Source organism: Nylanderia fulva, unplaced genomic scaffold (genome assembly GCF_048542155.1).
Source record: "Nylanderia fulva isolate GAGA-0341 unplaced genomic scaffold, ASM4854215v1 Scaffold80, whole genome shotgun sequence".
In the NCBI taxonomy this organism is placed as follows: domain Eukaryota; kingdom Metazoa; phylum Arthropoda; class Insecta; order Hymenoptera; family Formicidae; genus Nylanderia; species Nylanderia fulva.
The window spans coordinates 406,038-431,645 of NW_028190917.1; the positions used below are offsets into that span (position 1 = coordinate 406,038).

At 33.8% G+C, this 25,608-nt stretch overlaps 4 protein-coding genes across 7 annotated transcripts; 2 read left to right on the forward strand and 2 right to left on the reverse strand.

Moving 5' to 3' along the window:
• Positions 1-30: 30 nt before the first annotated feature.
• Positions 31-1,854, forward strand: LOC114931641 (uncharacterized). Of its 2 annotated transcripts, none has more exons than XM_029303768.2 (6): positions 31-98; positions 359-558; positions 794-959; positions 1,085-1,169; positions 1,273-1,344; positions 1,424-1,854. In XM_029303768.2, the coding sequence occupies exons 2-6, from the start codon at positions 452-454 to the stop codon at positions 1,708-1,710; spliced, it is 717 nt and encodes a 238-aa protein (XP_029159601.1). In that variant the 5' UTR covers positions 31-98; positions 359-451; the 3' UTR covers positions 1,711-1,854. The 2 variants fall into 2 exon arrangements, with proteins under 2 accessions (XP_029159601.1, XP_085345456.1); XM_085489330.1 differs by having other exon boundaries at positions 37-266.
• Positions 1,855-2,239: 385 nt separating this feature from the next.
• On the reverse strand, positions 2,240-12,770 carry LOC114931628 (neuroguidin). 2 transcript variants are annotated; one of them, XM_029303751.2, is made up of 4 exons: positions 12,542-12,770; positions 10,615-11,158; positions 9,427-9,768; positions 2,240-9,202 (listed from the first exon to the last, which is right to left on the reverse strand). In XM_029303751.2, exons 1-4 carry the CDS (start codon positions 12,548-12,550, stop codon positions 9,177-9,179), a joined length of 921 nt encoding a protein of 306 aa, XP_029159584.1. In that variant the 5' UTR covers positions 12,551-12,770; the 3' UTR covers positions 2,240-9,176. The 2 variants fall into 2 exon arrangements, with proteins under 2 accessions (XP_029159584.1, XP_029159585.1); XM_029303752.2 differs by lacking the exon at positions 12,542-12,770 and adding an exon at positions 11,893-12,328.
• Positions 12,771-13,471: 701 nt separating this feature from the next.
• Positions 13,472-21,361, forward strand: TM9SF4 (transmembrane 9 superfamily protein member 4). The gene is made up of 11 exons (XM_029303749.2): positions 13,472-13,579; positions 13,912-14,103; positions 14,717-14,967; positions 15,076-15,222; positions 15,309-15,464; positions 15,703-15,977; positions 16,875-17,093; positions 17,243-17,400; positions 18,220-18,479; positions 18,561-18,744; positions 19,077-21,361. Exons 2-11 carry the CDS (start codon positions 14,098-14,100, stop codon positions 19,314-19,316), a joined length of 1,896 nt encoding a protein of 631 aa, XP_029159582.1. The 5' UTR covers positions 13,472-13,579; positions 13,912-14,097; the 3' UTR covers positions 19,317-21,361.
• On the reverse strand, positions 19,746-25,512 carry PGAP5 (Per1-like protein PGAP5). Of its 2 annotated transcripts, XM_029303750.2 has the most exons (9): positions 25,240-25,512; positions 24,998-25,143; positions 24,853-24,923; positions 24,626-24,766; positions 22,656-22,823; positions 22,491-22,576; positions 22,260-22,382; positions 21,556-21,696; positions 19,746-21,260 (listed from the first exon to the last, which is right to left on the reverse strand). In XM_029303750.2, exons 1-9 carry the CDS (start codon positions 25,348-25,350, stop codon positions 21,099-21,101), a joined length of 1,149 nt encoding a protein of 382 aa, XP_029159583.2. In that variant the 5' UTR covers positions 25,351-25,512; the 3' UTR covers positions 19,746-21,098. The 2 variants fall into 2 exon arrangements, with proteins under 2 accessions (XP_029159583.2, XP_085345457.1); XM_085489331.1 differs by lacking the exon at positions 22,491-22,576 and having other exon boundaries at positions 22,672-22,823.
• Positions 25,513-25,608: the final 96 nt, after the last annotated feature.

Below are 25,608 nucleotides of genomic sequence, written 5' to 3' on the forward strand. Positions count from 1 at the left end.
CCTTCGAAACGTCAACGCGCACGCGCAGCGAATGACGTAATACGACCACGTGACCAATACTTCCAGCCTCGTGCTCGGACGCCTCGTATAAATTTTTTGTATGTCGTTTTTGTCAATATTTTTTTTTATTTACATGATATAAAAATATATATGTTTATACGAGATTATTAATTGTATATACAAGGTGTCTGAGAAATAAAGAGGGAAATAAGAAGCTTCTTCTGTATTTTATATATCGATTAAAAATACGTCGTATGAATATATATGCAAGTTTATTTTTGAGTTTATAAATTCTTTATTTTTTTTGTAATGTCTGAATGGAAGAAATAAAAAGGAAATTTATATATCTTTATTACAGTGAAACTTGTTGAGGCATAACTGATCAGCATTTTTGTATGCGAGTAAAATAATTTGTATTTGCATCTTTGTGATACATGTAAATATTTACAAAATGCCTACATGTTGCGTTGCTGTTGGATGTAGAAATACTGCTAATCCTACTGGAAAAACTGCGATACAAATTAAATTCGAGAATGTAATGAAAATAACGTTTCACTCGTGAGTATAAATGTTACGTTGACAAAGATTGCATCAGAAAAAGATTAGAGAAAATATTCCATGAGATTTCAAACAATTCTGATTAATTCCTAATTTTTTACTTATTATATTTTAAAGAAATATTAATTTATTATATTCTTGAGATATACATTTTTTATATAATAATATATAAACGAAAGATTGATCGTTTTATATTGTTTTTCACACAATTTACATGTATTATCATGGTTTGCAGATTTCCTTCTGATTCTATTAGGAGAGCGGAATGGATAAGAATAATGAAACTTGATGAGAACACTATTACAAACAGAAGTCGTCTTTGTTCTATTCATTTCAAAGAGAAATATATAGATCGCACATCCTTGGTATATGTAAGATTGAGAGAAAACGCAATTCCACATGCAAGTATTTTAATTTCTCATATATAAAAATGTCTGTATATATAAAATAATGTAATTCAATAATTTATACTTTTATCAGGTTTAAGAAAATTATGTAAAATTATAATTCTGTTCAATTTTTACAGATATTTGAGGATACATTGTATGATGATATGGAGACAGTCGTGAAATGTAAAGAAGAAACGCTACCTGAACCTGAATCAGTTGAAAGTATGATATTATTATAATAATTATTTTTTTTATATATTGTTTAAATTTAAATTTGTAATGTTTATTGATAAATTGTGAATTTTATAAAATTAATTTATTTCAGCAACAATTTTAACTGATCCTTTCAGCATAGAAATGGATAGGATGGATAATCTTAAACAAATTTCTGTTTTAAGTAAGTTTGATAAATCATATGTATCTGTTGATAAACAATTGCAAAATATTTGTGTACGAAATAATAATTTATATCGCAGATCCAGCACGTGATAAAGAAACGAATACATCGCTTTCCTTATTACGTCGCTTTCCTTATAAGCAAAGGTCAACTGTGGACAAGGAAACAAGAATATCACCTGAAAGAATATGGAACATGAATTTCTCCAATATGGAAACGATTAGGCAAGAAAGATCCACGGAAATTAAAAGCTTGCGTAAACAAATACAAGCTTTACAGAGGAAACTTGCGGAAAAGAATAAAAAAATTGCAGTTTTGAAAATCGTTTTGGAAGAATTGCAAATAGAGAAATTAGAGAGCAGTTAGAAGTATGAAATTCATCTAGACTCGATTATCGCAGACAGACTTTCTCCATTTTCTTTCTCATAATATAATATTTCACATATGAAATTTATTTTCTTTGATGTTTTAAAACTTATTATCAGATAAATATATTTTTCATTAATTTTATGTATTTATTTTTTTTTTGCTTTATTATATATTTCAAGTACATTTATGTTGAACATTGAGAATAGAAAGTTGTAGAAATGGAGGTAGGCAAAGTATAGCATATTTTTTATGCTATTTTGTATATAAAATATTTTATATTAATAAATAATAATAAAAGATATGAAAATAAGACAAAAATTTAATATTATATTTGAAAACCCGAGAAAAATTAAAATCGTTTAAGCAATCTATCCCTTTTAATATTTGTACATTAAAGATTTAATATATATACATATAAGGTTTAATAAATATTTAATATATATTCTAGAAATAATATTTATATAAGAATTTCCTCTTCGCTATATCGAAATGTGAATATAAATGAATGATAATCTGCAATAGACACTTTATGACATTGAAAACATTTTATTCAGTCAGTAAGAAGCATTCTACATGATGATAATAATAATCATAGTATAATCCGTGAGAATAATAATAATAATAATTAATAATCATAATTCATTCGTAATAACCACAATTTGTAAATGTACAAGGTAAACACACACTCTTTCTCTCTCTTGATTTTTCTCTCATTCTCTCTCTCGCTCGCTCTTCTTTCTCTCACAATCATCTCTCGCTCACACACAGTTGAGAATTGTCATTTTATATTAGTATACATAAAATTACAGAGAGGAAAATTCACCAATATATAAATCAAACATCGTACTCTCTTTCTCTCTCTCTTCAAAGACTATGAATGTAGTCAATAAATCATCATCCCTATCATCATCATCATCTCGTCTCTGCTGCAAAGATAGCTTTTTTTTCTTCCTTGATACTTTTCTTTCTTTCTTCTTCATTTTTTTTCAGTTCGGCATTCGGCAGCGTTGTTGGATTTGAAGGACTACTTCTTTTTTTAAAAATCCGCAGCGGCAACGCTCTCACACAATACTTCTCTAATATTTCATTTGTACATTTGTAGGTCCGTCTTCTCTCTTTTAATCCTGAGAAACACACAGGTGGATCTTCAAGGGTTAATAAAAAATCAAGAAAAAGTTGCATTTCCGTTTCTCTCCCGGTTATCGAGTCTCTCTTTGTTTCTGCGAAAAATGGACGAAGGAATTAAAATATCAATTCTTCTACGACAATGAATGGAAATGCGGAATTCCCTGTTAATAAATTATAATCGAACCCTCTCGTGTCGATCTCAGGATTATCATAGATAGGCGAGAAATTCATATATCCATATGAAGACGAATAAAAATCCATTCTCGATAAAAGTATCAAGCGGAGATGTTTTTACGGTAAAAAGTAACGGTATACAATATGTGTATAAAAAAATAAGGAAATAAAAACAGTAACAATGAGAATCGTCGCGACGAAGCGCAGAGCGAGCGCGCGCGACCGCTGTGGAGCTTTATTTTATTTTTATTATTTTTTTTATTACTGTAAATCCATATTTCTATTGATTTGAGGTAGTGTATTAAATGTAATAATCCTATTACCTTGCTGCTTCTATATGTTGCGTGTGGATATGTGTTGTGTATCTCGTATGAATACTCCTTCGCGCATCTTATTATGCTTGCAAACCGCGAGCCCAAAGTACATATATATATATACATATATATACATATATGTATATATATATTATTTATTTATGTGTGTACGTATAAAAATCCAGCTTATATAGAATATAAATGTCTGAGGCCTTGCGGGAGGAATATACGTTTCGTTCTATTGCAAAAGATCGTTCGCTATATATTATTAATCGGCAGTAATCTTCAGAAACTTCAGAGTCGTGAAGATTAGGGATGAGATCAAGTATTTTTTTTCAATATTGGTACTTAAAAATCCAATAATCGAGTTTTTTCACCTTCTAAGATTCGAATGGTACTCTAGGAAATAATATTTTCAGATCGAGTACCCGCAAGATTCGAAATGGTACTCACAAGTACTTTCTGTCGTAAGAAATCGAATCTTTTACAAGTAGTACTCAAATTCTAAGATAAAAAATGTATGACACTTGCTACGCACCCACACATGCATACTTCCTTCTCATTTGCACACTCATTCATCTATTCCCATAATTTGTCACACAAGGACTCATAAAAGATTCAAACATACTTCATCCAGGTATTCGAATACTTATAAGAGTACTTATAGAGAATTTGAACCTAACTTGTCCAGGTTCCAGCCTACTTGAAAGTACTATTTTTTATTTTTAAATAATCATAAAGAGTACTTAAATTTACTACAGCATTATCTAGCAGCTAGACTCTCCTAGACTAGCTAGAATATCCTAGATTAGTTAGACTATTCTTTATACTAACCAGACTATCCTAAACTAGCCAGACTATTCTAGACTAGTTAAAATATCCTAGACTATCCTAGGTTATCTTGACTAGAATAGTCTAACTAATTTATGCTAGTCTTACTAGTCTATGATAGTCTAAATAGACTATCATAGAGTAGCTAGATTATCCTATACTAGTCAGACTATCCTGAACTAGCTAGACTATCCCAGACTAGCTAAAATATCCTAGACTATCCTAGGCTATCTTGACTGTTTCCGAGACGGCATGGGTAACCAGCATCCTCGGCACCCCCCATCCAACGCCCGGGAAGGACACTCGCTGGAGTTTTAGTGCGGTAGGTCTTGGGCTCCCTGGTCGAGCCACGAGTGGCTCGATCAAGGTAAACAAGTCCCACATAACCCGCACCTCTACCCGAAGGTGCGTGGTACCATGACGGTTTCCCCAGCGTAAAAAAAAAAAAAAAGCTATCTTGACTAGTTTATGACAGTCTAGAATAAACTAGCTAGACTATCCTAGGCTAGTTTGACTATCCTAGAGTAGCTAGAAACTGAAAAAGAAAAACATCTGTTTTTGCAACTATCTCTCTGGGCTGAATGGCCTCATTGCTTTTCATATAGGCATTATCATTTTTAAGTAATATAATTCAGTGATTTGAACCTATCTTTCTAGGTTCAACAGTCTATTTGAAAAAAAATCATAAAGTTCAACTCTATCTCATTCAGATTCGAGTCAATTTAAAAGTACTCTTTTTCTGCGAACCTACTTATACGATATACTTGATCTCATCGCTAATAATGATCGGAATTGTCTTTCCTTCGGTGTTTTTGGGCTCACAGCTCGCGTCGCATCATAAGTGCGTTTCACAAAATTATCGTCTATGCAATGAAGCACGAGGACGCCGAATATCAGGACAATTCTTTTGTTCCTTCGACGAACAAAATCCAGAGACGTTTCACAGTCTTCTTCTTGCGGGCGAAATACGAATACCGACTTACACCGTATTTATAGTAACCGCGCTAGTTGAGTTCTTTATTATATAGGAGAGAGCGAAGAGAAATCTCTCCGTCCCGCGAAAAATTCGGCATTCTCGAGCGTCATAGTCTTCTTTTTTTTCTTCTTTTAAATACCAAATACGACAAGGCTGCTGACATTAGGCTTGCTAGCACTTTGTAAATAATGCCCAGCGATTGTGCTATTTTGTTTAAGTTTCTCTTTAACTATTTATTTCATGAATAATCATTATCACATTTTTTTCTTTTTTTTTTTTCTCCTTTAATTAATTCGTTCTCACAGAGAGATATCGTCGGAGACAGAGAGAGAGATAAGAGAAAGAGAGAAAGAGAGAGAGAGAGGGGGCGAAGGGGGCAGGTGAAAGGGCGTGTGCGACACATCGTCGGCGCCGCGCCAAGTTGGCTCAATCTATGAACACTTCTGTAAAAAATATAATATCTATGGATGGTTGAGCCCTTGGCCAGCATACGCAGCGAAGTTCGAGTTTAGTTCTACCTTCTCGTTTGGTTTCTTTTTCGCGGGGGACGGGGATTTCACTTCTGCATGGAACTGTGTGAGCAATTGTGGGTTACAAATAACGCATACACATCTCTAACAACGTATACATATACATATATCATCTCTGTACAGTTGTGATACGATAACAATGTTAAAAAGAACGTGGCATATATTTAAGACCCCTCTGGCTCCTCGCCGAATCAAGTTGAGATTGTGATGTCAGAAGCGAGAGAACACAAAAGCTAAGAATTTTTAGGTGCCATTTCGAAATAATAGTATATTGTGTATCAAGTGCGGAAAGTTGACAATTGGTCACGAGTGCGGGGGATGGACCATCTCACACGAGTGAACAATTGTCAATCCGCACTTGATACACACGATATTTTGTATTACAAGTGCAGGCAAAGTGGCTTTGTGCGCGTTTTCTGTGCGCGAGGTGGCCGATCGCACGCCGCCATCTTGCGACGGCACGGTGCGGGAATAGCCGCGTTCAAAGTCATTGCCCACGGCTTCAGCCGTGGGCAATGACTTTGAACGCGGTTCAGCCGTAGGCAATGGCTTTGAATGCGACTTATTCACTCACCGCGTCGCCGCTAGATGGCGGCGTGAGAAATCGGCCGCTTTCCGCACAAAAAACACGCACACAAAGTGCCACTTTGCCTGCACGTGTAATACAAAAAAATATTTCGATGAGACAGCACTTCAAATGGCTTTAACACACTCTTAAAATACCTGAAAATTATCCTCTTCCCTTTATATTCAATCAACAGTTGTAAAATGACTGTAATATGAGGCCCAGTTTGTCTGGTTTTTGCGCATGACAGTCATTTTATGGTTGTTGATTGATTATACAGGGAAAAGAATAGTTTTTTTTTAAGTATTTTAAAGTATGTTAAAGCCATCTGAAATAATTTGACGACATTTTGACGTTTAATGACGTCAGTTTGCTACCTGAGGTAGAATAAAATCATAGGGTGCGTTCCGTTATGCACTGCAAGTACTGACAGTACTACCAATAGCGTTCCGATATAGATAGCAGTGCACTGCGAAAGTACTATCATGAGTATATGACGTCATTAATTTTGACGTTATTTCCTGTTGCGATTACTGCAACCGGCGAGGTAAAGCACTCGCAGTAATCAAGATGGCTACCTCCATGTGTACGATGGAACTAACTTTTAAATTCCATATCTGAATATAATGATACAATATTTTTAACGTAATTTTTACATTTTATTCTAGGTATTTTAATTTGTCGTCTCATTTAATTTATTAATTCCATTTCCAAATCGCTTTCACTTGATGACTCACTCGAATCATATATATTCTCGATTAAATTATATGTAATTAATGCAATAATGGTATTATCCATTTCACCAATTTTTCACTCGATGATTATTAGCGAAAAAGGTTAGTTAAAAGTCTGCTGAAAGCGTACTGTAGTGCGTTCCGTTTTACTATTTTGCAGTAGCTTCAAAGTGCACAAAATTAAAAAGGAACGCTGTCAACAGTACACTTGCATGACGTCATAGTGCCAGTACTTGCAGTGCATAACGGAACGCACCCCTAGACAGCAAGCATACGTCATTTTAACATCGAATGATGTCATTAAACATCAAAATGACATCATTAAACGTCAAACTGACGTCATTCTGCTACCTGGGGTAGAATAGTATCCTAGGTAGCAAGCATACGTCATTTTGACGTCGCATGACGTCATCAAACGTCATTTTGATGTTTAATGACGTCAGTTTGCTACCTGGGGGCATAGAATATCCTAAGTAATAAGCATACATCATTTTAACGTCAAATGACGTCAGTTTGCTATTTGAATGGAATTTCCAGCGTGTGCTCTCACGCCTCTGACGTCACAATCTGACATGGTCCTGACGAGGATCCAGGAGCCTTAAAAGGAACATTTTTTGCGAGATCCTCGCTCATTGTTGTATGCGATAACAACGTTCAAAAAGAAAAATGGCAACCTATACCCTTTCCCCCTTTCTCCGCGAACTCATGCGCGGTTTGATTGTACAAATATTGTATTTTATATGCTTGCAGAAGTGATTATCGCCCTGAATCGTCCTCTTTTCTTCGTCCATCTTGTCCATTTTTGTTATCCGTATTGTGTGTTTGTGTGTGTGTGTGTGCGTGTAAGTGATATGACAGGCTCCCCCTCAGCTCTCTCTCCTCTCTCTCTCTTTCTCTCTTTCTCTCCTTCTCTCGCTCTTCTTCTCTCCGAGAAATCAAACAATCAGTCAATCAAAATCAAATCTGAGAACATGACGACAATTTTGAATTTTGACACGCTCGTGTTAATCCTTATATTACCATCAATATAAGTTTAACGGCTTAAATCCAACGCAAGAACAACGCAATATATATTATATATTATAAATACAATGCACAAGCACATTGTAATGATAATAAAAAGAAAAAAAAGAGAGAAATGAGACTTAACGTAAAAACATGACTCACATCCAAATATTTATAATAGCCTCAACAGTTTCACCAGGGGAAAAACACAAACGAAACATACATATAATATAGTAAAACTAGTAACTACTTCACTACTCTAAGACAGCGAGAAAATCCTAAGACATGCGATATCGACGAAATATCGTTTTTGCTTCTTTTTTTCTTCCTTTTCTTCTTTTTTTGCTCGTTTTACAAGTTTTTTGCGCCGACTGTGTGTGCAAAGTTCCTAGAGATAAGTGTGTCTTCTTTTTTTTTGTCCTAAACTCTTTCTTCCTTTTTTTCTTTTAAATTTAATTTCGAGTCTTCCAACTTCCGCTGTGAATGTCTTGTGATTTTTACGCTTTCCGTTTAACAATTAATTCAATATCGCGCCTCTCCTCTCCTGCTATGCGTATATTTTGCTGATTTTCCTCCTCCTTTTTTTCTTTTCCTATATAGCCGGAGAATATTTCAAAATAAAGCAGAGAAATGTTCTGCTTTCAACTTTTACGTGTAATTCACAATTTTCAATCTTGGAGCCGGTTTAATCCGTTACTCGATCCAACATTACGATACAGTATTATACGCCTATTACGACACATAATTTCCATTAAGCTCGTATGTGCCATCGTGTTTGAACCTTCTATTTTTTTTTTCTTCTTTATTCGTTCACGTGGAATTTTCTTTTTTTTGCGATGGATCTCGTGTCTCTCTTCCTCAACTCCACAGATCAAAATTGATCTCTCAGACAACAGTTAAAGATTAAAATCATTATTAACTAGAATTATCAATTACACGACCATTAGTATGTCTTATACAGTAATAAATTACCATCGTGCTATTTTTACTCCACACCGTCTTGACGTTGTCTCCCCCCCCTTTTTTTTCTTTAAATTACTAGACGTTACGATGTTATTTTTAGCTTAACTTAGTAACGAGTATTAATGGCATCTGCTGTTTTGTTTCGAAGAAGAAGTCGAATAAATTTATTTTTTTTTTGCCTTTTACCTTAACTGTTAATGTTGTATGAAACTCCAGGTCTCGTCAAAGTCCCGAAGTCATTTCTTAATGATGCCGCTTTTTCTTGAAACCTGCGGTGATAAATTTCTTTAGCAAATCTTTTATCTATCTTCTTGCATAATTTTGTTGTCATATAATTATATAATATTTATATATAATTTATATAAACAATATTTATATAATAATATAATAATACAATAACATATGTAATAATATATGTAATAATATATATAATAATATATATAATAATAATATAATTTAAAAAAAAAAAAATATTGGAGAAACTGATTCTTACTCTTTTTAGCTTTGCCCTTCCTCTGAGCTTTTCTCTTCTTGGCGGATGGTTCGCCGAAAGTGGTGATCTCGTCGCCGAGGGTGCCCATAGTTGTGATCTGACGACGCCTGTGCTTCTCCTGTTTGGTGACGGGCAAACGGGTCATGTAATTCTCCTCGTACTCGATCTTCCGTTTGTGCTCGCGCACCAAAATCGCCCGCTTCTCGCCCAGACCCTGGCTGTCCTCGACAGGCGCGTCCAAATACTCCTCCTTCAATTCTCGCAGAACTGTGTTCGACACTGCGCGTCTACGAGCCCTCTCGCTGGCCTTGCGAATTTTCTCCGTCATGGTTTCGTCGCCATCTGAAGAAATTACATTTTCAATAAATTATACAATATAATTAAACCAGGATAGACCAGACAATTAAAAATATATGTAAAAAAGTTGCCGATAAAAAATTAATAGTATCTCGTATATATTTAAGAAATAAATATATGCGAGCTATCACATTTTAGTTATATGACAAATATATAATTATGTAATAATAATAATTATTTATGATATATAATATACATTATATATCAATATATAATTATTATTATATATTATATATTATAGAATAAATAATATGTATAATATATGTAATATACATACATATTATATATATATATATCTTATATATATATATAAAATATAATAATTTAAGAATATATGTAGTGTCGCATTTTAATTAATATAGTTGAATGTTGCTGTAATGAGAAAATATTTTATATAAAAGTTAAAAGATTTCAAGGGGAAAAAGTTGATAATCTTTAATATTGAACTATAGTGATTTTTCAAAATTATTTAATGGACAACCTAATTTAAAAAAATAAAACTATCTTAATTTTTTTTATACTAATTGATCCCTTTGCAGTGTAAAAAATTATAGAGTAGGACTAGTTTACAAAATATTTTATACTTTGACATAATTTTACATAAGCTGTGAAATATTCTTCGATGATGTCACCTCAATACTTGTACGCACAAAATAATGAGAGGAATCAATTGGTGTAACGACAAGTTATAATATAGTTTCTAGCTGCTACTTAAAACCTTTCAACTTATGAAATATTTTCTCATCATAGCTTCAATATTCGACTGTGTCAATTGAAATGAGGACACCCTGTACATATAAAAGGAACAGAGATATTTTTCTTAGAACCGACCATAGTGCACCGCAGCAAGTTTGGGTGGCACGTAAACGTTGGATTTCCTAGACTGCTGTGTAGTTGCTTTGAAACCATCTGCCTCCTCCTCCTCCTGGGACTCGCTGTCCGAGTCCTCGCTGTCGAGCTTGCCCACCAGGGCGTCGGGATTCGCCCTGAAATTACTCGGATCCTCGCTGTTGACGGTACCTGTCACCGCGGTCTTGACGAGCTTATCTATTTGATACTTGAGCTTGTGGTCTATCGGTCGGATTTTCTCTAGGACAGTCCTGATCTCGATCAGACGGTCGATCGACGGATCACCCTCGATACGTTCTCCGGAGCATTTTCTCAGGACGACGTAGGTGAGATTGATGAGATAGGAGAGCAACATGTGGTACTTCATCTCCAGAAAGCTCAGGCCCTTGTCCGTGGAGATCTCCCCGTTCTTCACGCGCACCAGCATGTTGTCAACCAGCTGGTTCACCTGCAGAACATTGGCGTTCATCTCCCCCAGCAGGCGGAATGCCTGGGGGAGATCCCTCTGCTCCATCTCGTCAATTGCCTGCGCACATCGAAACTCATTATTATCAAATATTTCAGATATATATTTTAATTATCATATATATTATAATTATAATTAAATTAATTATAGTTATATATTATAAGTATAACCCAGGTAGATCTAATGTAGATTATTTTGACGTTATTAAACTCAACATCATTAAATGTCAAAAAAACATCACTTTGACGCCATTAAAAGTCTAAATAACGTCATTTAATGTCAAATTGACATTTTTTAATCTTTAATAACGTCAGTTGGCTACTTGGGAATATACATTATAATTATAAATATAATAAATGTCAAAATAACATCATAAAACGTCAAAAACGTCATTTTCACGTTTAATGACGTCAAAATGACGTTTTTCAACGTTTTATGATGTCAATTTACTACTTTGGAATATACATTACAATTATAAATAATACAAAATGTAAAAAAATTATAAAATAAAACATGACGTCATTAAACGTCATTTTGACATCATTAAATGTCAAAAACGTCATTTCGACGTTTAATGACATCAGTTTGCTACTTGGGGGAACACACATTACAATTATAAATAATAAAAATGAGAAAAATTCCAAAATCCAAAATAACATGAAAGAATGCTAATGAAATAACGTGTAAAATAATTATGAAGCTTCATCTTCAGGAGATGATAAATTAAAAAAACAATAAAAAAAAAAAAAATAAAAAAATAAAAACGACACGAATGAATTTCACGAATGTCTTACGATCATCGCGATTGAAACTCCCCCGGAGAATAATTACGCGAGGATTTATCGTAACCGCGCGACGACGTCTTGTTTATTTACAAGTCGGGTATTTCCGCGCGCATAGATAGGTTAAGCGCGGGCTCCTGCGTCGGGACGCGGCCTCCTCGGGGCCGAGGAAACACGTCCGCTCGAGAGGCGGGGCGGGCGATCGCACGCGGCGCGTAAAAACGCGTCGGCGAAAAGTATCTCTCGGACACGTCTCGCCGAAAAAACTACGACCGCGAGGGATTTCCGCGGCGGAAACGCGCTCGGCGGACGATTTCGCACGGTTTCACCGCGAGGAACGACCCGTCCCCGGCGACTTTCCCGCGGCTGTCCCCGGGAAAAATGTCCGCCCCCGGGAAACGAAAGTAGTAACGGGGGGAAAAAAGCGCAATAATCTGCTGCCATCTTTCCTATTTACTAATGGATGACAGAGAGAGCGAGAGAGAGAGAAGGAGCGAGCGAGGCCGGGGGTTGGAGGAACGAACGAACGAACGAGAGAGAGAGAGAGAAAGGAAAAAAAAAAAAAACAATCAAAAATTCCCGACGCGACCTACGCGGCCCGGATTTTCCGCGGCGCGGCCGAGAACCGCGTCGCGAACACTTCGTCGAGGATCTTCCTCACCTGCACCATCCTTCCGCGCGGAAAATCAGCCGAACAGACGCATATCCAAACAACGTAACTTGTAATTAAACGAGTCCCCACGTGGGACGATATTTTCCTCTCCTCGGAGGGGGACCGGAGGGTGGGGATAGAGTATTTTTTCGCCGAAGGAAAAGCCCTGGTCAACGGAGCGTCCGTGACGTCGTCGAGGAGCGATGACGTCAGCGCGTCGCGCGCGCGACGCTGGAAGTCGCGAGGCGTCCGGAGATTTTTCGATCCTCCTCGATCGCCGATCGCGACCGGGAAAGTCCTCCTCGACGGCTCAACGACCCGGAACTTCCGCTCGAGCGACCACGACGTCGCGCGGCGCCATTTTCGAAAGGGGATTTACGGAGAAGTCAATTTGACGTCATATTGACGAAATTTACGTCATTTTTTGGTGAATTTAACGTCAATTGACGTCAATATGACGTCAAATTGACGTCATTTTGACTTTCTGTTTCTTCTCCTTGGGAAGATTCTTGTCGTCGTCGTCGAGCTCGGGCGAATCTCTCTCGTTTTGTAATATAATAGGTGCGGAAAAACTGGGTATCGATTCTGTAACTTTTTCTAAAGTGAAAACGTGAAAAATTTCCACCAATCGCATATCGATTTCATTTTAAATTCAATTTGTGATTGGCGGAAATTTTTCACTTTTCACACATTTTTACTTTAGAAGAAATTACAGAATCGATATCCTCGAGTGATTTTTCAATTTGGGTTTCCTCGCTTTATTTTTGTAATAATTTTTTGTTTTATTGTTATTATTGCCTCGTTTTATGGAATTTAGGGATTTTTTCATCTAGGGACTTTTCGCGCCACTAGTGACGCGCCTGCGCGGCGAATGCGCATGCGCGCGCGGTCACGTGACCGCGCTCTGACAGACACGTGCGTACGATGCGGCGCTTCGTGGAACCGTCAGAAAAATTGTTGACACTTGTCATTATATTTTCTGCATAAAAAATTACAATAATTATTGATGAATCTTCATGAAATATAACATTTCCTAGAAAAGAAAAGGTAATAAAAGAATTATCGTGTATTATAAAATATAATAATAATTATAATTATAAATATATAATATTTCGATGATTTTATTATTTTCTTACATTACATTAATATTATTATTGTTTTTATTATCATTATTTTCATTATTATTATCATTTATTATTATTATCATCTTTATTTTATTATTATTATCATTATCATCATCATCATTATCATTGTTTATTATATATAAATATATATCACTCTGTAACCTCGTGTTTGCGATACATAAATTCCGTTAAATAATCTCCTCTGATACATTTTTCGTCGGAATATCTACGCCATTGCTGCGCACGCGCGAGAAGGAGACCGTCTATCAACACCGTCCCGACGTGGTGGGCGAGTTTCCGAGGTGGCGACGACGAGAGGACGAGAGCTCGAGGGCGAGCCTGCGTGAGAAAGAGAGGGAAAGCTAGAGAGAGAGAAATAGACGGAGACGGCGTGGACGCGCCTTCGTGGAAAACGTATAACGAGACGACGAATAATCGCGTATGATGGTGAGTGCGGCTTCTCGCCGGCTTCCGGCTGAGAATTTTTCCTTTGTCATTTTTTAATTTAATGTTAATTAATTAACGCGCAAAAATCATGACACAACTTCGCGCGGTTCCTATTTCGTTTGTTAAACTCGGGTTTGACAGCTCGACTCATGGACATCGTCTCTTGGAGCACTCAACGTCGTCGTCGTGTTTCTCTTCTGTCTTTCGATTTTGTATATGGGTTCCCGAAACTATGTGGCATACACGCACACATACGTATATTTAATGTGTATATGTGTGTGTTCACTTGTTGTGTTTACACAATTGCTTCTGTGTATCAAAAGGAGAGATCTGTTGTAAACTAGAAAAGAAAAAAATGAAGAAAAATCATGGTAAAAAGTGCACACATCGGCTAATAATAGTCTACTGACAATGAGATTTGTTACGTTGAGACACTTGTTGCGCAAGCGAATTTCTCTTATACAATTTTACCTGTATTTTGTTATTATTTTTATCCATATTTATTATTCTATTTTATTATTATTATTCCTTTTTTGCTCACAAACTTTGCCAGTTTAATGTTTTGCAATGTTATAACAAGTTATTTTAATGTTAATTAAATTTGCCAATACAGGGAAGATTACAGAGGCATGGCGCTGTATTAGTGGTGATATCCCTCTTAATAGAGACCAATGGCTTTTACGTGCCCGGAGTGGCTCCAGTGGAGTTCAAGAAGGGCCAGAAGATCGACGTGAAAGCTGTCAAAATGACCAGCATTCATACACAGTTGCCGTACGAATATTACTCCCTTCCCTTTTGCAGGCCCAAGAAAGAGATCTTTATTTACAAATCCGAAAATTTGGGGGAGGTCCTGCGAGGTGACAGGTACAGCTTGATACTCTCTATTTTTTAAGTCCTTTTTTTTATAAAAATAATTCTTCAACTCTCATTATTATAGATGTAATTTTAATTATTTCCTCATTTTCTCCTCAGGATAGTGAATACTCCGTACGAGGTCGTAATGGGGGAAGATGTCAATTGCAGGTTGCTGTGCCACGACTCGTCCAACTTGATGACCTGGAACGAGGAGAATTCTCAGCATGTAATCCAGATGGTCCAGCATGAATATTTTGTTCATCTGTTAGGGCATTTTTATTATTATATATATTTAAAAAATATATATTTCGTGTTTTGCTAGTTTCTATTAAATGTGTATTTTTTTTCAGATTAATAGACAATCTACCGGCAGCTACCAGAAAGAAACAAAAAGACACAAATAATGTTCTCGTTTATCAAGGATATCGTCTGGGTGGGGTGATAAACGATCAAGTGTACATCAACAATTATCTTAAACTAATACTAAGCTATCATAAACACGGCGAGTTAGTATTTATTCTATATATAACTATATAATTCAATATTAATTATATTAATATATTATACTATATATAATTATATTAACATATATTATATTATTTTATTATATTTATTATATTTAAATATTGACAAGAGTTCAAACTAAATCAGAGATTTAATAGATGAAATTAGGATATTTAAAAAAAAATAAAGCATAGGGAGAGAGTGAGGTAATAAAAAATGTTTCATTTTCCATTTGTTTAGGGATGAATTCAGAGTAGTCGGATTCGAAGTAGAAACTCGATCCGTCGACACGTCTCAGTTGAAGTTCGACGGGAATGTCTGCATGGTGCCGAACGAGGCGAGTCCTCAGTTCGTCAATCCCAAAGGAACGCGTCTTCTCTTCCTGTATTCCGTGGAGTGGAAACAATCGGACGTGAGTTGGGCTAGCAGATGGGACGTGTACCTGGGCATGAGCGACGTCGAGATTCATTGGTTCTCGATCATCAATTCTCTCATCGTCGTCTTCTTCTTATCCGGTAATTTAATTATATACGGGGTGTCCCATAGAAAATTGCTGAAACTGTCATCTTTTAATGCATGCAGTTATTGAGAAAACAAAAATTGTGTTAAAAAAAGGAAAGTCTACAATTTTTCACGAATATAAATAAAATGTTTGTATATCAGTTTATTTAATTGAAAAAAGTGGTAATTATCATTTGAATTGGTACAAAATTCTGTTCTTTTACGAAAACTCGTAAAAACTTTTTCTAACATGTCATTTTTAATGTTATTAATGATCCTTTTAATAGCTGCTATTATATCTGGCACTGTTGAAAATATTTATCATTAGTTTATGTGATTTTATGTAATTAGTAGCACTTTTTTCATTACTTTTTATCAATAAAATAAATTATTATACAAATATTTTATTTATATCCATTAAAAACTGCAGAATTTCCTCTGTCCAACACAATTTTTGTTTTCTTAATAACTGCATGCATTAAAAAATGATAGCTGATTAGTTTCAGCAATTTCCTATGGGACACTCTGTATATAATGTAAAATTTTTCATAAGATTTCTTATAAGATTTGTAAAAAATTTGAATATTCTTCTAATGCATTTTTTTAAAAGTAATTAAAAAGAGTTTGAAATTATGTAAACAAATTCGAATCTACTTATAAAATATTTTGTATCATTGTTAATTTGGCAAAAAATTTAAAAATTTTTATATAAAACTATTAAATATATTTTGTTATCTGGTGGTCTTTCACATAAATTTTAATTTAATAATTCACAAATCAGTGGAATATTTGATAAATGTATGTAAAATACGATTTTCAAGAAACAAGATATACTTAAAAGAATTTAATAACAATGTGTTTCAATATGTCGCATGTTAATTATTTGTTAATTTTCTGCATTAATTTTGCAGGAATTCTGACGATGATCATGGTGAGGACGCTTAGAAGGGACATCGCTCGTTACAATGCAGGCGAGAGCGACAGTCTAGCTGGTCTGGACGAAACCATCGAAGAGACTGGCTGGAAGCTGGTCCACGGAGACGTGTTTCGACCGCCGGCCAATTCGCGCTTATTTGCCGCCGTCATTGGCAGCGGCATCCAGATCTTCTTTATGGCTCTGATCACAATATGTGAGCAATATATTATTCAATTTTTAACGTAGAATACGCGCCAATTATATTATTATTATATTTTTTTTATCTTATTTCTATAATATTATTATATTTTATTATTATTATTATTATTGTTATTGTTATAATATTATTATATTTGTGTGCAGTCTTCGCGATGCTGGGGATGCTGTCGCCGGCGAGCCGAGGAGCCCTAGGCACTTGTGCGATATTTTTGTACGTATTTTCCGGCTTGATCGCCGGTTATTTCTCGGCGCGACTCTACAAGACGATGCGAGGCCGGGAATGGAGAAGAGCCGCTCTATTGGTAAAATTTAATTATGAATTTAATTTATTTATTAGAATTACATAAGTATTTAAATATTAATTATATAAAAAAAGAAATCACGTTTTAGGATACAAAAGTTGCGTTTTGATGGGGAAGGAAACTGTGATAATCTTGAATTTTAACTAAGGTCATTTTTCAAATTTTCTTTTTATTCAATTTTATTTTTATTAAAGGTCAACCAAAGTATGTAATTTGTAATTGGCAAGTTATTTTTATATTTTTTCTTAAAAAGTTCTTTTTACAATCGATTTCTTATTATTTTATGCATAAATATATTGAGATAAGATTATAGAAAAATGAATATTTTATATGTAAAAAATGATGTCAAAAAGTAGAAAATAATTTTTTATACTGGATTTTACGAGAAATCTTATATAATATAAATTAAAAATTATTTATATAAATAATTTAAATACATCAATTTATATAAAAATTTATATAAAAGGTAATAGTATGATTTTATTAAGAAAACTGAATTCATCTTCAAAATAATTTTGAAAAATGGTCTTAGTTAAAATTAAAAATTATCAGTTTCTCTTCCCCTTAAAATCAAACAACTTTTGCTTGAAACATTTTTTTTATATATTTAAACATATTTTTAAATGTAACACACTAATAATTGCGCTATTTTCCTATATATAATAAATTTTTCTCTAATTTTCTATAATTAATAAGGAAGTATTGTAGTTTCTAAGATCAATTACTTTTTAATATAAAAATATGTAACATAAATATAAATATAAAAATCTGTAATATAAATATGATAATATAAATGTAAAAATCGATATTGCATTCCAGACGGCGACGTTCTATCCTGGTATAGTCTTCACGACGTGCTTCTTCCTAAATTTCTTCATATGGGGAAAGCACAGCTCAGGTGCAGTCCCCTTCACCACCATGGTAGCCCTGTTGTGCCTCTGGTTTGGCATCTCGTTGCCTCTTGTCTACCTAGGCTACTTCTTTGGCTACCGTAAGCAGCCCTTCACACATCCAGTTAGAACGAATCAAATCCCTAGACAAGTTCCTGACCAGTTATGGTATATGAATCCAATATTATGGTGAGTTTAAGGCTTTAATAACACTTTCATTTTAATTTTGCTCCATTTATCTCTAATCACATTATTTTTCTTATTTTGTAGCACCTTAATGGCTGGAATCTTGCCGTTTGGCGCTGTATTCATAGAACTCTTTTTCATTTTGACTGCACTGTGGGAAAATCAATTCTACTACCTCTTTGGATTTCTATTTCTCGTTTTCTGTATCCTCGTTATTTCGTGCTCGCAGATTTCGATAGTCATGGTCTACTTCCAACTATGCGGAGAAGTAAGTACAACAAGAGAGACAATTATAAGAAGACATTTACTTATTTTTATATTAATATTATATTTATATTACGTATTTTTACATTTATATATTATATTTTATATTACATATTTTTATATTTATATTATTATATTTTATATTTATATTACATATATATATTTTTTTTATATTTATTTTATTATATTTTATATTTATGTTACATATAGTTTTATATTAATATTAAAAATTAAAATAATATTTTTCATATTTTTCTATCTTTCCTCTTGATATAAACTGCGAATATAATTTTAAAAATATATTTTCTGTCTCTACATTTTAATTTTCGTTTACAGGACTACAGGTGGTGGTGGCGCAGTTTCATCGTGAGCGGCGGCTCGGCGGTCTACGTGTTGGCTTACTCTGTCTTTTATTTCGTCACGAAGCTGGAGATCACCGAGCTGGTGCCGACCCTCATGTACTTCGGCTACACCGCGCTGATGGTCCTCACATTCTGGCTACTGACCGGAACGATCGGTTTCTTCGCCGCGTACGCCTTCATCAGGAAGATATACGCGGCCGTCAAGATAGACTAGTCAAAGTTATCACTAGTAGAGTGATGCGAGTGAATCAATTTAGAGTTTTAATTTAATTAAGAGAGAGAATGAGAGAGCGAGAGACAGAGATAAGGGGTTTAAGTTTTTTGTATAGAAACAGAATAAGTGAAATATAAGTGTGGATGCATCTACATCTTCCACGAAGTTTCGAAACTGCAAATATTTGCATATAAGATCTTTTATGACTGAAGTATGATTATTGTATATGAATATTTGATGTGTCGATATAAGGATTCTATTTTCTGTTTATCGTGAGTGCAGTGGAAGCTGCTTATTTGCTATTGAGAATTAGATTGTGAAAGAAATATATTTAAAATTAATACATTTATAAGGAGGAAAAAATGTGTTTTATATCTTTGACGTATTTCTTTTTTTTTTTTTTTTTTTTGTAATTATTTTCGAAGGCTCTTTTTGGCATTTTTTGAAGAAAGAATTTTTTTGTCTTATTATTTACCTCGCCTGTAAAAGTCAATTTATTTGATATAATATATGCGAATAAGGAATGGGAGAATGTGAAGTTTCCATTGTACGACATGCATCTATATTTTATTTGACTTTTAGTCGCGCGATTTCCTCTGTAAGTACTTATGAGATCTACGACACATGTGAGAAAAATCTATAAAATTCGCAAACAGAACGTTGGCTATATATCAATATCGTTCCTTGTCTCATCGAGGAGGAGAATAAGCACACACAACTGTGTAAAAATATTCAAGTAATGTGATATTAGTGACAGTTAATGTGTGAGAGTATTATATAGCCTATAATGGCGAATGAGCCAGTCTAAAATGTGTATTATTCCTTTCTTTTTTGTCTCGACCGATCGTTGTTGTATAATAATAAGCACACATACAAAGTGAGTGAGGATAACGATACAAAATTTGTGTATTTACTTTACATTCGCAATCTACAATTACGTTTTCATTCCTTTAGACGTATATTGTTGGAAAAGCTGTTGCTGGATAAGGAGGGTCGATCTCGCACGGATCATGCTCATTTCTTTTGCTTTAATTGCTATTAGAATATGCTATTAGAATATACTTATCACTAGCAGAATATTATCCCAAAATTTGACAAAAAAATATGACGATCGTATCAAAAGCATATCACGTTTAAAAAAATGAAAAAGAATATTTTATTTTTTAAAAGATCGCTTATTTTATGGGTTCAAAAAATTACTAGTAGAATATTATCCCAAAATTGCACAAAAAATATATGGCGATCGTATCAAAGGTGTATCATTTTTAATCTTATTTTTTTCACTAAAACGGTTCAATATTAAGGGCTAATATTTCGCTAAATTGTAAGTTACATTGATAGCAATCATAGTAAAAAAATATGAGCATGATCCGTGTTGCGGGCAGATTGGTCCTACTTATCCGGCTTTTTAAGCGTTTAATTTTCGTTGGACTTAATTCGAAATTGTTTTATGACATTTATATAAAAAAGTCAATACTTATTATATATATAAAATTTTTTAATAAACGTCTTGTTTTTTTCGCAATAAAATTCTATGTACATCGAAATGATTATCTCGTTGCAAATTATATATATATATTATATATATCACAAAGTATTTTATACAATTACTAATGTAAATAATATGCAAAAATGATAGCGTGTATGAAAGATGTATACAGACTTGTCTGCATCATTTTAAGAATTATAGCCTCTATAAATCGCATTGTATATAGAATTATTATATCTCGTTCGCGTTTTGTCATCACAATCGAACTCGTCGCGACTCGGAGGTTTTATCACTCAAGGCATCTTTAAGCGAGAGTACGTATGCCGTCTTGGTCTGTGTTTTATAATCAAATATATCAATACGCATGTGAGGCTGACCTTATAAATAGTAATCACGGTAGATTCCACGGGCATGTAACACTTTGAAACAGAGTAATTGCTGGCAGTGAAAGTACCCTGGAATCAAAAAAACGTTCAGATATATTCCATGTTCTAAATAGGAATAATTAACCCATCAAAGGCCACAAGTTTATAATATAAAATATTTCAATTAGAAATTTTCATTGTTTCTATTTTCTCTCAAGATCTCAGAAATTGAAATAGAAATGAAATAAGTTTAAGGAATATTATTAAATTTTAAGTTTCTATTTCTCTGTTACATAAAATTATATCAGAATTATGCAAAAATCTTGTTCCAAAAGATGTTGGCCACTAAATGGGTTAACGTTGAAATCAGAGAATCGAGATTTACCATTAGAAGAGAAGGATTGACCTTATTGCGCCAGCTGAAGGAGGGGATTGTGAATTCTAGAATGTCGTCCCGATGCATTCTTCTGCAGCCGTGATGAGTGTGTCCAGCGACAATTAATCGCGGATTCAGGATATCTAGAAGCTGATGAAACAATCGAATTATGATTCAAAGTAAAAAATATAAATAGGATATATATGTATAAATATATAAATAAAAATACATGTGTATATAATAGAGGAATTAATAATGTAATTTTAACAAATTTTTTAAATTATAAAAAAAACTGAATTTTAAAAGGAATTCGAGAATTTAAGAGATCACAAATTCACATTCAAATGATGAATTTTTTTAAAAACATTATTGAAATTAGAAAATTTAATATTAGAATGATTAATGCTGATGATATATAAATAATTGATATATATGTAAAATTAAAATAATTTATATTAATAAAAATTAATTTTTAATAATTCTAATAATTTAATTTTAAATATTACCATTTTTAAATGTAATATTTAAATATACTATATAAATTTTTTGTATTTTAAGGGTGAAGGAAGATATATTTTTGATAGTTAGTTAAATTTTGGTCATTGATAGATTAAAATGTATAGAAATAATCATATAACATCTATCAAAATGTATCAAGTGGCTGCTTCAAAACCAAAATAATGATGAGTTTAGAAAAGTGAAGTAAAATGTACTTGTTCCGAGGCTTCTTTTGATAAACATTCCCATCGTTCCCGAAACTTAATGGCCTTTATCTCGTCCGGAGCTTGATCCAATTCGTTGCAGATCTCATCTGATTCTCGATACATCGGATAATGCTGGAAAAAAAGAAAAATAATATCCCTGCTTTTTCGCTCTGGACATTAGAATTAAAAACAATGTTTTGTATATTATTTGTAAAATTAAAATACAGATTACTAACTAACTTGCAACAATATAGGCCTACTATATTTGGAAATCGCGCTCGCATTGCGACAATCGTTGCTCATCTTTCTCGCGCATTTCAGATCTTCTGTAATGTGATATACAGAAATTTATATAGCGATTAATCGACTACAAGGGATCTTTGGCTAGTACGCGAGCTATCTCACTGGCTATCTTATTCACCGCGATCTCAGTCGGTCGGCACAAAAAACAGCCATCCCCTTCCAAAGCCATGCTGTTGATTAACACGAAATGATTGTCCCTTATACTCAGTCGTCGCACACTCGGACTCTTCAAACCGTTAATGAAGCGTTGATTACGATACGGCGTGATTGCTAAAAATTAAAGGAAAAGATATTTAATAAATTAAATATATTTTATATTTAACTATATAATATATAATATATTATATTTAATTAAATAATATATAATATATTTAATAATTAAACAATTTAAATATTTTTAATATTTTTTGCATGCATCATTTGCAAAACAAAGATTATTTTGTCATTTATTAAGATAATATAGAATAAGAATATATGTATAATTTCTCCAATTATTATTATTTATATATTTTTCTCTTAAATTATTATTATATTTAAACGAGAATAAATTTTAAATTATTAATTTAATTATAATTCAATATTTTATATATAATAATAAAGTAAGTATATATTTTATCTAATGAATAAATAATTTATTTTATTCATTAAACGTGTTCAAAAAGTCATTGCGTTTTTTTCCAATAGATAGCGCTGTCCACATTTATTTGTATCTGAGCGTGCCATGAATGTCAAATGTTTATGCACATTTTGTTGTTGACACTTAACCTAAAAACCAAAAAAAAAGTTGACGCAATTTAGTCGAGTTTTGTGCTTGCAATTGTAGTTTAAACATGGAGAATTTTGAAGAGCATATTCGCCATATTTTGCTTTATTACTTTAAAAAAGGGAAGAAAGCAACTGAAGCAAGGGAAGAGTTGCGTCAAGTTTACGGCAGAAATGTCATTGAAAAACGTCAGTGCCAGAACTGGTTCACCCGATTCCGTGGTGGTGATTTTTCGGTTAAAGACGCTCATCGCTCCGGTAGGCCTTCCGAGATTGACGACGATAAAATCAAGGCATTGGTGCAAGCAAATAAGCATTCAACGGTTCGGGAGCTTGCTACCGCTCTAAAAGTGTCCATTGGAAGTGTTCATGGACATTTGAAATCGCTTGGTTTCGTGAAGAAGCTCGATATTTGGGTACCGCATGAGTTGAAAGAAATTCATCTGACAAAGCGTATGAACGTCTGCGATCAACTCACCAAACGCGAAGAAAACGATCCGTTCTTGAAGCGTATGATCACGGGCGACGAAAAATGGATTGTCTACAACAATGTGAGCCGAAAAAGGAGTCGGAGTAAGCGAGATGAAGCACCGGAAAGGCAAGCAAAGGCGGACATCCACCAAAAGAAGGTGATGCTGTTAATCTGGTGGGATTGGAAGGGACCAGTCTTCTATGAGCTGCTTCCACAGAATAAAACGATCAATTCCGATGTCTACTGTGAGCAGCTACAGAAATTAAGTGATGCCATCGCACAGAAACGTCCCGAGCTGATCAATCGTAAGGGTGTGGTGTTTCACCACGACAATGCGAGACTACACACAAGTTTGGTCACTCGGCAAAAATTATTGCAGCTTGGTTGGGATGTGTTGCCACATCCACCATATAGCCCAGACCTTGCGCCATCAGACTTCCATCTATTTCGCTCCTTGCAAAACTCCTTGAACGGTAAAACGTTTGCTTCTGAAGACCTCATCAAACAGCACCTTGACAAGTTTCTCGCAGAGAAAGATAGGAAGTTTTATGAACGCGGTATTATGAAATTGCCCGAGAGATGGCAAAAGGTCATTGAACAAAACGGCCAATATATTATTGATTAATGTTCATTACGTATATTAAATAAACGCACCTGAAAATCAAATGAAAAAAACGCAATAACTTTTTGAACAACCCTATAATAACTAAGTATTTTATATGTATAATAATTAAATTATTTATTTTATCTAATATAAATTTTAAATTATAAATTATCATAGTTATAAAAAATTAATAGAATTATATCAGAATTTAATTTATGTATTACAAATCTTTACCATAATGAAATCCCATATCATGATTCCCAGCAACGACATAGAGACGAGTGTCCTTGGGTACATAAAATAGGGAATGGAATCTCCGTATGTAGTTCTCAAATTCCGTGGCACTGCACCATTGTCCTTCATCAAAGACGTCACCTGAAAATTATATTACAAATGAAAGAAAAAATTCTTTTGTGGTAGAATATATCCGAATAAATATTAATAATATTATATATATGTACCTAACACAAAAACTACCTCTGGCTTCTGTAGCGTCATCATAGTTTGAAATACTCTGTACATCTGCCATTCTCTGGAATAATAATTCTAATAAGTACAAAAAAAAAACAATATATTCTTGATATATATAATTTGAGAATTACAGACCTACGTAATTTATCAAACCAGTGGCCCTCTCTGGGACCTAATAAATGAGTGTCTGCGATGAACATTGCTTTCACAGGATTGTCAGTTGTCGCATCTGCATCTAAAGCGATGTCTTCCCTTTGAGGGTTTAGAACAGGCCACTGACACTAGAAAAATCAAATTAAAATTTGTCAATCTCAACTTAAGACATATTATTTACATACATGAAAATTACATAATGTCAAGGAATTACAGACACTCACCTGTACAAGTACTACATAATATATGAGATATTCACAGAAAAATAGTATAAATATTAATGCTAATATTACAGTGAGAAGAATCTTGGGAAGAAATTTTCTAAGATGTAACATTTTTCAAGATTATGTATTAAATCCCAAATATCAATTAATTTCTCATTACGTCACTTTTCTCTATCCATTTTTTTGGAGTGTAAACAATACACAAGTATAAAAGACTCCACAACTTAACCTAGCCTGACCCTTTTTAACTCTACTTGACTTTGCAGGATCGTGCATAGAACATCAGGGGCCCGTTTCCTTTTTTTAGATTTTTTTATTGTTGTCTAAATTTTTTATTTCAATTATTGTCATTTTTTCACATTACAAAAT